The following is a 17,145-nucleotide window of genomic DNA, read 5'->3' as shown; positions in this document are numbered from 1 at the left end:
TACATGGGGTGCCTGGGTGGCTCAGTCGGTTAAGCGTCCGGCTTTGGCTTGGGTCATGATCTCACAGTTCATGGGTTTGAGACCCCGTGTCGGGCTCTGTGCTGACAGCTAGCTCAGCGCCTGGAGCCTGCTTCGGATTCTGTATCTCCCTCTCTCTCTCTGACCCTCCCCTACTCACGCTGTCTCTCTCTGTCTCTCAAAAATAAATTAAAAAAAAAAAAGGAAAGAGACTACCAATGCAAGAATCACTGGCATTTTGGAGGCTGACTATTACAAACCCTTAATCCCGATGTCCATACTCAACCATCTGTAAATCACATTTTGAGGAGCAACTTCCTAGAAACAATCTTGAGTAAGTTCCTCCTCATGCAGATGAGAAAACTGAGGTTTACTTAAAGATGTGCTCTTACTTAGACTCAGATTTTTAATTTCCATTCCAGTGTCCTTTCTATCACATTACATTGCCTCAGTATCTATTTTGCCTACTATATATCTAAGGGGGTGGGCATTTGCCTTGAGTTGCCATTAAGGAATGAGAATGAGTGGGGTGGGGTGGAAAGGTTGGGGCCCGCAGAAGCTGCTGCTGGTGATTTTCTTAGGATCGCCACAAAGCCATCTTCAAGGTAGCCATCAAATAGGATAATTCAGTGAGCACAGTTCAAAAGCCTCACAGTGTAACAATGGAAATTGACTTGATTTAGCTTCAAAGATTCTATTAACTTGGAGAAATGATGATTTTATGGGAGAATTAATGCATAGCCACTGGTAGAGAACGGAAGTGACCTTACTGCTTTGAAACTTGTTTTAACTCCATGCTTAGATCTATGTAGAAAACAGTATAGCTTAGATTCCTGGTCCTATAATACACACATTTCAGAGCCAGATGATTAAATCTTGATCCTAATTACAAAGGAAATGCAGAATTTGTAGTCAGCTCATTTTATAAGGTTGAGAAATAACCTGCTTCAAAAATTGGCACTAAGTGAATCCTCCTAAGCACGTCATTCACATTATGTGTGTGTGTGAGGGGGGCATTGCTTGCTTGAGACATATGACCTTTGTTTCTAAGATCAAAAGTACATTAAAATTGTGGCAAATGGATAGTAGTATATCTCTGACTTTTATTTTTTAATTTTTTTCCCATTGTGTCCTTTCCACACATTGTGTGATAGGACATTGTAATGAGATAATCAGTTAAGTGGATATTTGCTTTTTGTTGTTAGTATGTACCCACTTGAATGGCGGGTCATATTTTAATATGGATTAAATATTAAGCAAATGAATTTTATCATTTTTTGCAAAGCCAGAGTTACATGGGTAAATCAGTTAGTTTTTTTAAATTTTTTAATGTTTTTTATTTATTTTTGAGAGACAAAGAGAGGCAGCGTGAGCAGCGGAGGGTCAGAGAGAGAGGGAGACACAGAATCCGAAGACAGGCTCCAGGCTCTGAGCTAGCTGACGTGGGGCTCAAACCCATGAACCATGAGATTATGACCTGAGCCAAAGCCAGATGCTTAACCGACTGCGCCACCCAGGCGTCCCTATCACTGACTTTTAAAGTCTTTTTCCTCTTTCCTAGTCCTCTCCTAGTTGATCCCAAAGTCCAAAACAAATAAAGGTTAAATTCCTGAGGTTTTAAAAAACTATTTGTAAATAGTAGAAAAGTTGCAAGAATAAAAATACTATATTTGTATATCTTTTATCTAGATTTGTCTGTTAACATTTTACCCCATTTGCTTTACAATTTATTCACACCCCCACAACACACACATATATTTTTCTCAATCACTTGAGATTAAGTTACATACATCATGACCTTTTACTCTTAAACATTTCAGTGTGTATTTCCTAATAATAGAGATATTCTTTTACATAACCAAAGTATAGTTATCACCTCAGTAAATTTAATATTTGTGCAATACTTTGAACTACTCTACCCTTTCATATTCTGCTTTTATCAGTTGACCTAATGATATCCTTCTGTTATGCCCAGATTTCAATATCGTCCCCCAAAACCAGAGACCACCAGGGAGACCAAGTCAGTCATGCAAAAGCAAAAGGCTTTCTTATGGGCTTAAGCTCACCGAGCTTAAAGCTTGGGCTCACAGACTTCACCAGCGCAGTGGATCCGTGCCGAGAGCCCCAAACAAAGGCGGGGTAGGGCCTTTATGGGTTTTGGGAAGGGGGAGTTACAGGAAATTGTGACACAGGTACAGGGGTCCAATCATTATCGCCTAACATCATTGGCAGTAACTTTAACCATACACATTACTTAGAGTGTTCTTTACTTTTGGTGGGACCCAATCACAACATTTAGAGTATCAACCAATTACAGAGTGGACCCAGGACCCAGGACCCTCAGGTAGGGTGTAACTAGCCTTAAGCAATAAGTGGTTATCTATAGCTTCTATCTCTAGGCCTGCCCTCAGGAACGTTAAGCTGGCCGCTTCTGATTGGGTGTTGCTAGGGTGGTCCCTGGTTGAGCAATCTGTGCCCTTTTATTGTCTAATCATTCTGAGAAACCAACACCTAGGTCTCCAAGATCAGAGGGCAAACTTGAAGCCGGTTATGGAGTTAGTTTGATTCAGACCCGTGTCCTTTCACTTCATAGCATTTTTCCCCCTCCAAGATTGGATTCAATGAAGGGCCATGTATTGGGTTTAGTTGTCACTTTTCATCAGCCTTCTTTAATCTGGGACATTTCCACATCCTTTCTTTTTCTTTTATAACATTGGGACTTTTGAGGACAGAGTCCATATCCCCCCTCTTTTTAAAAAATACAATGTTCATCGTTTTGAGTTTGTCTGAAAATTTGTCTCATAACTCAGTTCAGGCTATACATTCTTCATGTTGTGCCCCTCAGAGAATCGCATCTGGAGACACACCGTGTCCGTCTTCCCCTCACTGATCACCTGGTCAAGGTGTTATCCAATTTCTCCACTGTGTAATTGCTGGTTTCTCCCCTTGCAACTAATAAGCAATAGGAAGGCACTTTAAGACCATCCCAATACCCTGCTCTTTTCTGTTGAAATTTAGCAACCATTGATGAACTTGTTTAATTCCATCAACTTACTATGATAGTTGCAAATGATGAGTTTCCAACTCCCATACTGTCTTCACATTTGCCAGTTGGCACTCAAGATTCTGCCATGAGCAAGAGTCTTCCCTTTTCTCCATTTACTTACTTTAGGTGTGAACTCGCAGATTCTTACCCCCTCCCCATGGTTTATAACTCATGACTGTACTTAAGTATTTTGTTAGTCAAATTGTCCCAGTTTTGGCCATTGAAAACTCTTTCAAGATGGTGTCTTTGTTCTTGTGACATTCCCATATCCCCATCTGCCTATCCCCCCCTTTTTAGTACTTCCTTACTTACTGGCATAATGAGATAGTCCAGACCCATCTTGCTCCCTCCCTCCCACCCCTAGATTTCTTGGTTTTGATTTTGATTCACCATTTGGTCTCAAAATTACAGCAAACCCCATCCTCTGTATTTCCTCACCAGCTTTAGCTCCTCTCCAGCCAAAGCCCACCCACCATGAAAACTCTGGGCTTACCTGATGACTTGTTCTGCAAGGTCAAGGTCTCTGAGTCTTTGCTCTTGCCTTGTCACCTCCTTCCTGGTCCAAGGTCATTTCAAATGTGATTTCCTCTTTACTCCAGATAGCCACCTCTGGGCTGATTTCATTGTTTCCTTATCTATGTTTCCATAGCACTTTTTTTTTTAAAATAGCACTTTTAACATATCTTTCTTATGGTGCTAATTTTGTGCTATTATGCTTTGGTTACATTTCTGGCTAGACCAAATTCAAATATTTTCAAATAGCCTAGGGAGCATGGTATTAATTTTCTTTATTTCGCAGATGAGAAACTTGAGGTTCAGAGAGGTGAGCCTGAGAAAGAGGCAGCAGAACACAGGGTGAAAATCCTCAGTGACAGCCTACTTGGGTCATTTATTAGCTTCAGGACTGTAGGCAAGTTACTAAACTTGTCTCTGCTTCAGTTTCCCTGGCGGTAAAATGTGGATGATAATAAATAGAAACTGCCACATAGGGCTGTTCTCTGGATTAAGAGTGAATATTTGTAAAGCACTTAGAATAGTGCCTGGCACATGGTAACTGGTGTGTGTTAAGTAAATTAAGTGATGTCACTGCAATTCAAACCCAAGTCTTTGGACGAGAATGTTCCTAGCCACTGCTCTACTTTAACTTTGTAGGATTCCAGTATTCCCTTAGAAGCAGTGGTTCTATTAGAGACAGCAATAAAATGAAGCTGGTTCAGGACCTAAGACGTTCATGAGATAAAAGGAAGCAAAATATTTTCAGCAAACTGCAGAATTAAGGCACAGACCACAGAAGGGCGCAGGTGTCCGGTTCTCCTGTCTGTGTCTGGGGCACATGGGTTACACACGCAGGCAAAGACCACAGGTAGACTCCGGGAGCTGGTCCCTCATGAAGTCCCCTCATATGTTTTTTTTCTCTGAAGTCCATTGTGGGTTAGACATTTGGGCTGTTGGGGTGACTTGCCAAAAAAGACTACCTGTACATTCACAATTCTGCAAGATGGTACCATTGACACATAGAAAATATTCACTGTTGCTTTAGTGAGGATGACAGAGTATTGGCTGAGTTTTTGAATCTTGTTTGTACTACCATAGGGATTAAGAATAAAGTTTATGCTTCCAAAGCAAGAATCATTTTTATTTTGCCCTAATACCACCCACAAGTTAGTTACATATATATATATGTATACATACACACACATTATTATAATGTATATATATACACACACACATATTCTTATTGTTATTATAATTAATGTCACTATGGTTAAAAATGGTAGATTGCATTGTGATTGATCTGGCAGGTCACCACTATTAGCTGGGGGACAAAACTATGTTTAACTTTTCAGTTTTCGGGCCATACGTAGACAGTGCTTGTCCACACGTGGAAAAGCTGCTGATTAACCTTTATGTCAAATATTAACTATTAGCAACCTAAGAGTGCATGATCTGCCTAATGTGGAATGTTTGAGAACAAGTCATTCTCAAACTTGAATGTGAGTCAGAATCATCTTCAGGACTTGTTAAAGCACAGATTGCTTACCCCCATTTCGAGTTTCTGATTCATGCTGTCTGGGGCAGAAAATAATGAATCTCCATTTTTAATAAATAACTTTTAAGGAGGTTTAATCTTAAAATTTTTTTAATGTTTATTTTTGAGAGAGAGAGACAGAGAGAGACAGAGTGTGAACAGGGGAGGGGCAGAGAGAGGGGGAGACACAGAATCCGAAGCAGGCTCCAGACTCCATGCTGTCAGCACAGAGCCCAGTTTGGGGCTCGAACTCATAAACCGTGAGATCATGACCTGAGCTGAAGTCGGACACTTAACAGAAGGAGCCACCCAGGCACCCCTGAAGTTTAATCTTTTAATTTAAAAAGTGTCAATAAATCACTTCATTTCAACTGATGCTGATACTGCTGGTTCAGGGACCACAACTCGAGAATCACACCCCTTGCATTGATTTAGAACAAACCTTCCCTTCACTGGCAGCAAGTTACCACCCTCTGAATTGTGATGCAATATAATTAGACTTCCTTTTTAAAAAAATTTTAGTGTTTATTTCTTTTTGAGAGAGAGAGAGAACAGGGAAAGGGCAGAGAGAGAGAGGGAGACACAGAATCTGAAGCAGGTTCCAGGCTCTGAGCTGACAGCACAGAGCCCAATGTGGGGCTCAAACCCATAAACTGTGAGATCATGACCTGATTGGCCAAAGCCGGCCACGTAACCAACTGAGCCACCCAGGCGCCCCTAATTAGACTTCCGTTAAATAGGCCATCTTAAGCAGTCAAATTTCCCAACTGCTTTAGCATTTTATAGACCAAGAGCCATTACTTATTTCTCCTCTAGAAGAAAAAGCAAACAAACCTTAACAGGAATACCACAGTTAATTTTAACTGTAGAATTAGATGCATGTTTCTAATGTCTTGATAATTAAACACATTAAGACTTCTTGGTGCTTGCCAATATTTTTATGAAACCATCCAGAAGTCTATTTAAGTTTGTCTCTCACTAGGATGGGTTTGAACTAGTGAGCGCAGAGGTGATGACCAGCAGGTGGCGCTCTGAGTCAGTTCATGGCGGCCTGCAGAGGGTGGCAGGCTAAGGCAGAAGCCAAGATGGCCTGCTTTAAATCCTCAAAGTAAGGTCCCCTTAACCACTTGTCATAAAATACCCTGAGACACACGTCTTGGAAAATCGAAGTGTCAAGCTCAGCATCTTTGCCACATTTCAAGCTAGGTAATTACCTTCTCTCCCAAAGGGAATCTGTTTTATGTATTTGTGTCCTTTCTAGGTTACAGGTTTCCCAAAGGCAATGATCTTGCCTTCCGTTCATTCTATACAATGCTGAAGTGAAATGCTCATTTTACAATAACAATTTAATTATTCTACATCCCTCTGAGCTACATGATGACCTGTTATATAATTGCTAGTATTACAGAAACGTGCCTGCCTCATATAAACCCTAGCAATAAATGGGCAGTTTTTACCTGACCTAAAAGTAAATTGCTTATTTACTTCTCCTTTACAGTATAAAAAGCCATTTTCCTGCCAACCCACATTCTAAGTCATAATCAAGTAAACACCACTTCATTTTAATCTGTCATTTTTATTGTCTGCAGAGTTTTTTTAACTACACACAGCAAATACTTTGATATAATCTAAGATAATAAAATAGTTGAACAACTTTTGTTTTTAGATTTACATTTGTATAGAAACAATCTGTGGAACTCCTCACCTCAAAACCAGGGCGTCTAAAAACAGTGATTCATTAGCATCGCTTTAAATAATTGTTTGGTTGAAAGTTGCAGTTTCCGTTCTCCACTGAAATGTGTCTCCATGCAGCTTCCCTTGGGTCCAAAGCGTAAGGCCTTGGGAAGGTGGCCAAGAAGAAAGGATGGCCACTCTCCTCTCTGTCCTTCCCTCGTGTGGGGGACAGTGATGGGAGCAGGGCTCTAATTTTCAGGGGTCAAGGTCCTAATGACTCTTTACACAAGTCCCTCTGTAAGTGTGAAGTTCTAGGTTGAGGGCACACGATGCCTGCCCAACACTCCTGTCCTTCACTAACCTTGTCAGTTACTATGGGTAGGCGGTGGCCATTGTCCATAAGCTCTCCCTCAAGGCTGATCATTCCGTCACAGTTAAGTCTTGTCCCTCGTATTATGTCACTTGGATGCTGTGTCTTGGTGCCCAGAGAGGGTCCACCATCCCCTAAGAAGTGCCTCATCCCACCCTCCAATCCCCAGAGTGCCCAAGAATGAAGACCCCACGGAGACAGTGACTTCAGTGAAACACCCCCCAGAGATGCTGGGGGATGCGGCCCTAGATCATTCCATTGATCTTAGTCCATTCATAGATGTCCTGTTCACACACTATGTCAGAGTTGATGAGGAGGTACCTGTCGCCCACACAGAAGTGCTTCTGACAGGCGGCGCACTTGAAACATTCCAGGTGATACACTTTGTCTTTCACCCGCATCGTCATCTCGTAGGCACGGATCCGCTTGTCACAGGATGCACAGAGACCGTCTTGGCCAAAGAGCCTGGGGAGGAAACAGAAAGAAAAGCTAAGAAGAAGATGGCAGAGGCAGTGCTGGAAGAAAGGGTTTGAGGATGGGTTCCATACAGGAGGCTCAATTTCCAACACGTCAGGAAGCAAGGAAGAGGGGGGTGGCAAGGAAGAGAGGGAGGCTCACAGTCATTCCCAGAGGGAAGGAGGCACTGGGCATGAGGCTGCAACCCCGCGGCATCTGTGTTTGGCATAACCTGACCCTTTTCCAAACTCTCCCTGTCCGTGGCCACCACTCCAGGCTGCCCTGGGCCCCTCTTCTGTGGAGAAGTGCCTCAGCTGAAGGGCTTTAAGATGTTAGGTACGTACTGTGTGTCCCTTCCCAGGGGAACTTTCATTTCAGAAGAGGAGCTGGAATAAATCCTTGGGGACTCTGAGAGGGATTAGACCAGGAATGCAATGAAATGGGCATCTTTCTGAGGCTCTCAGATTCTATCATGTCAGGAGCTTCTGATTCCACCCACGGGGAGGGTTGGTCTCAGACTCCTCCATAAGCGAAAATGGCCACTGGTGCATGACTGTTCGCTGGGGCCCCAGCTTCTGGGAGACAGAGGGATTTTGACAGAAGGCATTCAGCGAGTGCAGTTAACTGAGCCTCAGAGATCTGGGAGACCAACAGCTTTTCTCCACACTGAATGGAAGAGCTTACTTCAAGGTCCTCGCTGCTCCATTGGTGTGAATCTCTGGAGAAACTTCTCTTCTGACACTGAAATCAAGACTCCCCTAAGTCTCAGTCACTTATTTCAGGCAACATTCAATGTCAAGGTGGGAGAGGCAACATGGTGGAGCTCAGTGCAGCGGTTCTCAAGCTGAGGTCCTGGGGCCAGTAGCATTGGCTAGAAATGGGAACTTGCTAGAAATGGACATTCTCAGGCCTCCTCCACTCTGGGGATGAGGCCTAGCAGTCTGGTTAAGGAGCACTTCTAGGTCATTCTGATGCAGGCTGAGGTTTTGCAGTCGGCCTATGAGAGTGGAATAGCGCAAGTCCTGGAACCAGAAGACCCAGATTCAGTCCAAGACTGTAGCGCGGAGTACTGAGCGGCCTCGGCGGGACCTCAGACTTCTCTGAGCTTCTGAAATGGCAGTGACCATAGCATCTATCTCCTTATGAGAAGGATCAAACTGAGCCTTGTCAAAGCACCAACGATCAAAGGCTAAGCCAACATTGGTTATGTTTCAACACCCGTCAGGTGTATTCCCAATGGTGCTGTCCTGCTGCAGGAAGTCATTTTCACATGTGCCTGCTAACTTGGCACGTTAGCAGGTCCTTTCCACATAAAACCTTTAAGACAGTTTTAGGCAAATGCTTCTGCTTACTGGAAGTTCTTATGAACTTCAGAATAGCAGAGATTCGTTTGGTACATTCTGAGAGGCTGCAGGGGAGACAGACTCAATTGACTAATTTTGAAACATTTGGGCAGAATGAAAGGAATCAAGAAGATGCGATCATGGGTCAAGGGCTGAGAGTTAGCGCCAGGGCCAGCTAATTTCCCCCTGAATCCTGCTTTGCATTTGAGGATCTCTAAGTGTTTTCAAGGTACCACCTGGAAGCAAACTCATTCTGGGGGAAGAACATTTTATCCCAACGGAGCAGATGGTGGAGCTGTAGGAAACTGCCACCTTGGAGGTCACAGAGTGGAAAGACAGTTCTGGTTTTCTGACTATTCAGTAAGTTGAGTTCAGGGCTGAGCGGGGATACACGACTCACAAAACAGTGTGCATGGAATGAAGCCAATGCCTGGGGTGTGTTGACCCTTAAGGAAGGAGAGCTTTTATTAAAGGGAAGTTGGGGGTAAATTACAATACACATCAGGCAGTTAATGAGGGGAAGGACAAAGGACTAATATTTGGGAGGCAAGCTCGGGTCTAACTAGCCAGGTGCCCCGGAGCAAATGACATCGTCTCTTCTGGCTTCTGTGTCTCAGGCTGTAAAAACAAAGGAACTGGAAGAAAAGGTCTCTTCAGCCCCTTCCAGCCCTGGTATTCCAAGATTCTACTAAAAGGAAAGGTAAACAGGGACTTGACACCTAATTTGAGCATTCACCTCTAGCACCAAGAATTGGTGCCTTGGGCTGGATATCCTCGAAGCAGACCCCAAGGAGGGGAATTATTAAAAATGTATTCTCAGGAGAAACCGAAAAGGCAGCAAGGGAAGCTGGATAGAAGGGGAGGAAGGCAAGCAAAGTTGCAGTCTCCAGCAAAGGCCCTCAGAGGGAGGAAGTTCTGGGCTGATGGCACAGGGACGGGGACTCTGGGGTGTAAGTTAAGTCTCCAGGTCTGCCTGGCTCCAGGCAAGGCTGCAAGGCTTTGGCGCTCCCGCATTGCAGTCACCGGTTAACGTCAAGGTCTGCTGGGGCTCTGGGGAACAGTGGGCACACTGCTGGCTCTGACAGATGCATCCTGGCTGTTGCAAGTAAAACCACTGGGGAGTGGGGTGCACCACACAGAAAAGTTGGTAGAAAGGGATCTATCTGACACTGACATTAACAGCTACGATTCAGTTCCCTCCCAGCGACGTAACATAGCAGCAGCAGGCCTTAGGGTGGCACTGGGAATCTCATAAATATTTGAGGCTAAATGTCTGCAAAGGACTGTAACAGGAGAGTCAGCCGTGGGGAATCCTCAAGAAAAGTAGTTCTCTTGGGGGGGGGAGGGAAGGACCGAACCCCATCACGGGACCCCCGATAGTCACCCCCACCCCAATTTGCCTCTTTAAAAGACTCTGCCAGATATGTTAAGAATTCAAGTAAGCAAGTCCATGGCTACAGGACCACCCCTGAACCCAAAAAAGGTTTTTCTCCTCTGTCAAGAGGTGTCAATGTCTTAAGCTTTCTCCTGCCCATTTTAATAACAATAATATAAATATTAAAGGATGGCTGGAACCGCCTGCACTAACACAGAGTTAATTAACATGTTGCCTAGGAATGTAGCAGGGAGAAGAATTATTTCATGTCACCAAGACACAAGTTAATTAACATTGGGTTCTCCCAGACAATTTTTTTTTCCTCTTCTTTTTAAAAATGCAAAAGATTAACAAGCCCCGGCAGCACTGGGTTTGTTCTTGAATGTTATATAAAACCACAGAGATAGGGAGACGCCGGGGCTCTTTTGACCTTACTCTATCTGCACTTCATTTAATAAGATTCAAATGATTTGACAGGGATGTAGTCAGGGGGCCCAATGGGAGTCATTTACCCGTCTCCTTTCTGCACTGACTTGGCAAACTGGTAGCCAGCAAAATCAGGTCTCTATTTATCCCAGTTCCATTTTCCTGCAACTTAATAAAAAATGGACCGCAATTATAATCATGATCGTTGAAAACTCTACTTATTTTCTCTGAGCCACCAAATTTGCAAGGACTTTATTGGAGAATTTAGGGGGGAAAAGCACTTATCCTATCAGTCTCTGGGTAAACAGATAAGCTTCCTTCACTGTGGAATTGCCTGCATTTTTTTTTTTTTTATGTAAAAATGCTCTGAGGGCAGGTTTGGGAAGAAGAGGTAGCCTGGCTGCCAAGGGCACTGAAGTCTAAACAAGCTTCCCTGGGTTGGTGGTCCTAATGTATTAGGGCTGCATGCTCCACAGAGCCTGTGCCCCAGGAAGATGGCAAAAAAACTGACAGCTATACAGCTGAGCAGATCTGACAGTAGAGGGCACAGAGCTACCTCCATGGCAGCTAATATGAAACTGGAAATGCTAGAACATTCCAGGCCAAGGCACTCGTTGAGTGCCAGAAAACTCACACCACCAACAGTGTGACCCGGAGCATCAGAGGTGTCCTCCGCTCCTGTCTCACTGAGGGTAGTCGAGTTCCTATTTTTCCTTCTGTTCTTCCATCTCTTTGTTCATTAGGTAGGAAAAGACTTGATCCCGTCATGAAGGTTGATTGCAAGAGCAGCTAACATCTGTTTGACATTCACGCACCCAAGCCAAGTACTTTACATGTATTACCCCATCTAATCCTTGCCGAGTCCTTGGAAGTAGGTGGTGTTATTATCTCCATTTCTGTAGATGAGGAAGTCAAGGCTGAGGAAGGATAAGCAGCTTGCTCAAGGTCACAAAGCTAGAACGCTGTGGTGTGGGGACTCACACTGACTGCTGACTTCAGAGCCTTTGCCCTGTCACAGTCAAAAGCATGGAGCTTTCCCCGGCGCCTGGGTGGCTCAGTTAAGCGTCTGACTCTTTGATTTTGGCTCAGGTCATGATCTCACGGTTGGTGGGTTGGAGCTGTGCATGGGGTTCTGTGCTGACAGTGCAGAGCATGCTTGGGATTCTCTGTCTTCCTCTCTCTCTCTGCCCCTCCCCTGCTCTCTCTCTCAAAATAAATAAATAATTTAATTAAATTTGAAAAAAAGCTTGGAGCTTCTAAATGTCTCATTACATAATATTGGGGTCCTACAAAAAATCATTTACAATCTAGATATATGTTTTGAGGCATTAAATGCGCTCCTAAGAACCCACTCTCAATCTGGTCAACTCCAGCAGGCCTGCATCCTTCCGCCAGGCGCTGTGTACCAGCACAGCCCTCCCACCTGGTGTCCCCCCCACTCCAGGGAACTATGAGTCAGCATTTCATGTTTATCATTCTTTCACCTTTAAAAAATTAGTATTTTCCCACATAGGAATGCGTCCCTGAGAATATGCTCCTCAAACAGGAAGAGATGCCAACTACTTCTCTGCACAGGGCAGCTAGGCTCAGCCCCTGGCCAAAGCGGAAGAGGCGGCCTTGCACTCGGAAGGTCTGCGGCCGGTCCCATCCCTGCCCAGGGCCCCAGGCGCGGACCTGGCGCAGACCGGCGTACCTGAGATAGTCCCTCCGGCAGAGCTTCCGGCCCAGCTTGTAGTAGAGGCGCCGCCCCACCTCGCCCAGCCGGCACCCGCAGAGGTCACAGCTCAGACAGTCCTCGTGCCAGTACTGGTCGATGGCCTTCAGGAAGTAGCGGTCCCCGATGTTCTGCTGGCAGCCGCCGCATGTCAGCAGGGATGGGGGGATCTGCAGCACTTCATCCACTGGCTCCCTGCAGAGGAGACCCAGCATTAGGGACCACCATGTGACAAGCACTGGGGGGCAGGGACTGCTCTGGGCCCAGGACAGTTAGGTGCCTGTTGGTGACATCCACATACGGAGAAAGGACAGGGCTCCACATCCTGGGGCCAGACTGCAGAGAGGCCCCAATAGCCTGAGTCAGGCCCGGGAGGAGGGGGTGGGGTGATAGGTCTCCCCAGACTCCATGCTATAGAAGTAAAGGCAGAGCACCAAGAGGTACCCCTGTCGGGGGTTGTGCGCGCCTACCCACGGCCCAGCACTTTCTGGGCCCCTCTGCCCTCTTTTTTTCTCTTTTCAACTCTCCCCTCCTACTCTCCTCTGTATCTTGGCATTTCTCCTTCTTTTCCTCCTCCCATGCCTAGACTCAAGGGCACTGCCAAGCCCCAGGGGAGGCACTCCAGGCTAAAAGAGTCTCTTGCTTCAGGGAGAGCCCACTATCCAGAGGGCTAAACATCTTCGAATTCCCTGTGGAACTGGCCTCCCATCCTAACTCAGGCCCTTCCCTAGGGCACAAAGAGCAGAAGTGCCGAAGAAAGAAGAAAAGTGATTAAAAAAAAAAAAGTAGGTTGTTTTGTTTTCCAAATAAAAATGCCATCAGGATATAATAGGAATTCTCGTTATCATCTTTAAGAATAATTTTGGTTTTTTACAGAAATTCCACATCCTATCCTTATTGCTGAACCAATGAATCCCTTGGAGAAAAATCCCAGGTATTAAGGCCACTGTTAGACTTATAAAGGCCATGAAAATTTTTACAACAGCAAAACTGATCTGGATAAAGTGGATTTAGGAAAGAAAATGAGGAAGGGGCAGTGATTGTTTTCAAGAGAGTAGAAGGCAATTAAACAGGCTCTGAAATCTCCATCCAGACAACTGCTAACAGTGAGCCTGTGACACATGTCCCTTCCTTTAAAGGTGAGACAGAGTCTCCAGTTCACTTTGCTTCCCTGGAATCTGAATAAACTCCAGTTTTACATTTTAAAATAAATTATTTTATTTGCCAAAAGGAAATAGAAAATAAAGAGAGTGGGAAGAAACTATTCCAGCACAAATTGGGAGGCAGGAAAAACCTAATACCTGTTGATTTGTAACAATTAAGTGCTCTTTTGAACCTTACTCAAACGCAAATCTTTTTTTTTTAATCTATTATGTTTTTAAAAATGGACTGTCTTCCAGTCGTGCAATTCCCAAAGGGAGTTTCCTTCTCCAAACCTTGAGGGTATAAATCTGTCTCCTGTTTCTAGCTGACACTAATTTACCAGGTAACCTTGTGTCCTGATCAGTCTGTGCGCATAGAGCTCAGCAGCAATTATACTCAGTGTCGATGAGACTCAGGTAATCAGTGTTGTAACACATGCTGACAACTTCCCGTGCCTCCTTAAAGTGCTCCCCTCCCTGTGAATATCTAGGAATACTGAAGCCAAGTCCCTGCTTTGTAGACCAAGTGTAATGTAAGTAAGGGTCCTTCACAAGATGATCCCTTTTTAGAATAAGAAAATCTGAAACCCAAGTCAGTTTTCTTTTAAAAACTCGACTTTAAAAAGTGTTGAAAGAATTCACTGAAGCTTGACTTGCTATTCTTTGCTTCCGCAGGTTATACATAAGGACCGCCATCCTCCCTCCTGAAAAATAACATCCCCAGCACTTCACATGCGTCAGCTCAGAAACGCATGTCTTCTCTTTCCACTGCCCATGGAATTAGTTCAAGCTTGCAGAAACACTCATGGAACCTCCACCACGGCGATGCCCTGATGCTGCCAACCAACTGGGAAAGAGGAGAACTTGCACTTTTCTGGTGCAAAATTGCCTGCAATTACAATAAACTGCTCTCATTACTCACAGGTGGGTGGTAGGGGCGACCCAATGTTTGGTAGAGGAAAGCCCTCCATTGGTTCATTCTGACTGGCTTTCTGTCTAAATGTTTCATTTGTAAATGCCTAGGCAAGCTTCTATCTGTAAATTAGAGATGCCGATAGTCATGACCCAAGTGGGCTTTGAGTAAGTACACAAAGGAGGCATCTGGTAAGATAGAGTTCTGCAGTAGAAATGTTAAGCAAAAGAGCCATTGTGATGGCCCAAGATGAGATAGGAAAGGACAGGATAAGATATTGGTTCTATCTGGCTTTCTGTAATTAATGATAATATCACATTATCTTTGGTGGACGTTCCAAGCTAATGAATTGGGTGGGATTCACACTCAAAGTAATATTTTATATTATCTTAGAACCTATCCTGAATATTACACCTGAATATTATTTCAGCCTGAATTTCTGGGATAATTTTTCGACAATTCCCAATAACGGAAGGGGGGGGGGTGTACTGCAGTAATTTCCCAACTAGCTGTCCACCTTCAGTCAGAGCCTGTCTTTATTTGGCAAATATTGAAGTGAAGGATGAGTTTCCTTCAGTAGGTGATTTCTGTATGATGAAATTAGGATGTTTCAATTTACTAATCACAGTGAAAAAGCACAAACTTTGAAAAGAGCAAACCTTCAGGGAACTGAAGCCTCCAGATTTATCTTCCAATAAAAGGGTTAGTGGCTAAATTCTGTTGATCGAAAAGGCATTAGGCACCAATTCATCCCATTCACTCTTAGTGTATTCCTGTGATCTTGCTCAGGCTCTGAAAACTCAGGGCTAAGTTGTCATTCTAGATTGATTTTAAAAAGATGGGAGGGAGGGGTGCAGACCACCCTTTAAACCTTGCCTCTGCATAAATAGATTCCTTGGAAAAGGAATGTTATTTTTCTCCTGAGAACTTATTTAAGGAAGCCGTGTTTTCCTTAGAACCAACCTAGCCCCTTGTAGAACTGGTGTGAGGGCCTTCAAGACTGAACAGTGGTGTTTATATTCTCACTGGACCATGGAACTTCCTGTATTTTATAAGAGCATGCTGAGTGTTTATGCTGGTAAGGAGGGTAAAACCCACGTACATAAACACCATAGACGGCTGAAACTGGGGGAGGGGGAGACTTCAATCAGGAAAGCCCAATTCCTTTAAAGCAGGAAAAGAAAAGAAAAGAAGAGAAGACAAATGCGTCTTAAAAGCACAAATGGACAAGTCATTAACCAGCTCCTTTGGTCTGTGTAACAAATCCCTTCAAAGGATTAGATGGGGACTTCAAAGGAATAAAAATTCTCAATACCAGACAGCTAATGAATCTTAAAAGGGCATTTGCGCTGACGGGAAAATGATATCTCAAACAACCCTTTCCCCCCTTGTTAACGCTAAAGAATGGTTTGGAGGTATAGGTTGGAAATAGGGGAACGTTCCGAACAAGGAGGAGGCTCCGAAAACAAATGTGGCAAATGCTCATTGGAGCTCTGGCTCCCTGACCCCAAACCCTTTGGAGCCCGTGAAAAATGCTATGAGACACGCTCCCTAGAGTTCATCTATATACAAAACGGTGCACTAACTTTTGAGGTTTACAGGCCCCCATCAGTGGACCCCAAGGGAGAGGGGAGTACATGTACTCAAATTAAGTCGGAATTTAGGGGCTCGAAAGTCTCTGGTGGCCGGAGAGAGCTCCTAGGTGGACGCTCGGACCCCCTCGCCAGTCCCGTGCTACTGGCGGCCACCCCACCTGCGCACCCCGAAGGGGGCCGTCCGGGACTCGGGAGGCCTTCGCTTGAAATGTCCCCCTTTCCAGGATCAAATGGACAAAGAGAATGGGGACCGAGAAAGCGAGAGGGGAGAAGGAAGTAGAACCAAGCCCGGAACGCTCTCGGGACGGCACCTGCGCACCTCCAAGCTCCCCTTGTGCCTGCTCCAGTGTAAACTTTCTGGACCGCGGTGGCTTTGAGGTGCGTCCCGGGTAGCCGGGAGGGGCCCGCAAAGGTGCCAGGCCGACCCCTTCTCCCTGCCGCCGGTGGCCCAGCCCCTCTCCCAGTGCCCCCGGAGCCATCCGCGAGGAAGGGGGGAGCCCTGCGCCAGGCGAAGGGAGCCAAGGGCAGGCTGCGGGCGCGCACCTGGAGCTTGCACGCCGGCCGCCCGCGCCACCTTGCAGTCCCCCGGGCGCGAGGCCGTGGCCACCGCGGGTGGCGGGGGTCGGGGGGGGGGGGAGCCACACTTACTCAGACGGGTCCAGGCTCTTCCTCTCGATGGCCGAGGACATTGGGGAGGGAGGCGGAGTGCCAAGTGGCGGGGGCGCTCCCTTTGTGGCACGGGGCTGGCCAGCTGCCGGGGCTCGGACCCCCTCGGGTGCTCGGGCGCCGCTGCCGCCGCTGCCGCCGCTCCTGCGCCTCCTCTTGCTCCGGCGCTCCGGCGGCGAGCTCGCCCCTCCGCGCTCAAGGACAGTCACCGCGCTCCCTTCAAACGCCAAAGAGAGAGAGCGAATCACCGGGCTGCCGGCGCGCCGCGGCCGAGGCGGGGACCGGGGCGCGCAGCCTGGCCCCAGCGGCTGCAGCAGCTGCTGCTGCTCAGGACTTAACCTTCCATCCCGGTCCCGCCGCCGCCGCCACCGCCACCGC

At 45.9% G+C, this 17,145-nt stretch overlaps 1 protein-coding gene and 1 long non-coding RNA gene across 3 annotated transcripts in view; one reads left to right on the top strand and one right to left on the bottom strand.

The window, feature by feature from the left end:
* Positions 1-6,649: 6,649 nt before the first annotated feature.
* The window catches only part of LMO2 (LIM domain only 2), a 29,645-nt gene continuing 19,149 nt past the window's right edge, over positions 6,650-17,145 (bottom strand). The window contains exons 1-4 of one of the 2 annotated variants that reach the window (XM_029956522.1): positions 17,107-17,139; positions 16,750-16,984; positions 12,431-12,646; positions 6,650-7,602 (exon numbers count right to left, since the gene is read on the bottom strand). In XM_029956522.1, coding sequence (XP_029812382.1) covers positions 7,383-7,602; positions 12,431-12,646; positions 16,750-16,984; positions 17,107-17,113 — 678 coding nt within the window. In that variant the 5' untranslated portion in view covers positions 17,114-17,139 and the 3' untranslated portion in view covers positions 6,650-7,382. Of the gene's footprint in view, positions 7,603-12,430; positions 12,647-16,749; positions 16,985-17,106; positions 17,140-17,145 lie in introns of those variants that run through there. The other variant, XM_029956521.1, reaches the window with a different exon arrangement.
* On the top strand, positions 12,751-15,819 carry LOC115306229. The gene is made up of 3 exons (XR_003915256.1): positions 12,751-13,236; positions 14,269-14,517; positions 15,679-15,819. It is a non-coding gene; the product is annotated as an uncharacterized LOC115306229 (long non-coding RNA).

The sequence above is a fragment of the Suricata suricatta genome, chromosome 11 (assembly GCF_006229205.1).
Source record: "Suricata suricatta isolate VVHF042 chromosome 11, meerkat_22Aug2017_6uvM2_HiC, whole genome shotgun sequence".
NCBI lineage: Eukaryota > Metazoa > Chordata > Mammalia > Carnivora > Herpestidae > Suricata > Suricata suricatta.
This window is presented reverse-complemented; position numbering and strand designations above follow the sequence as displayed.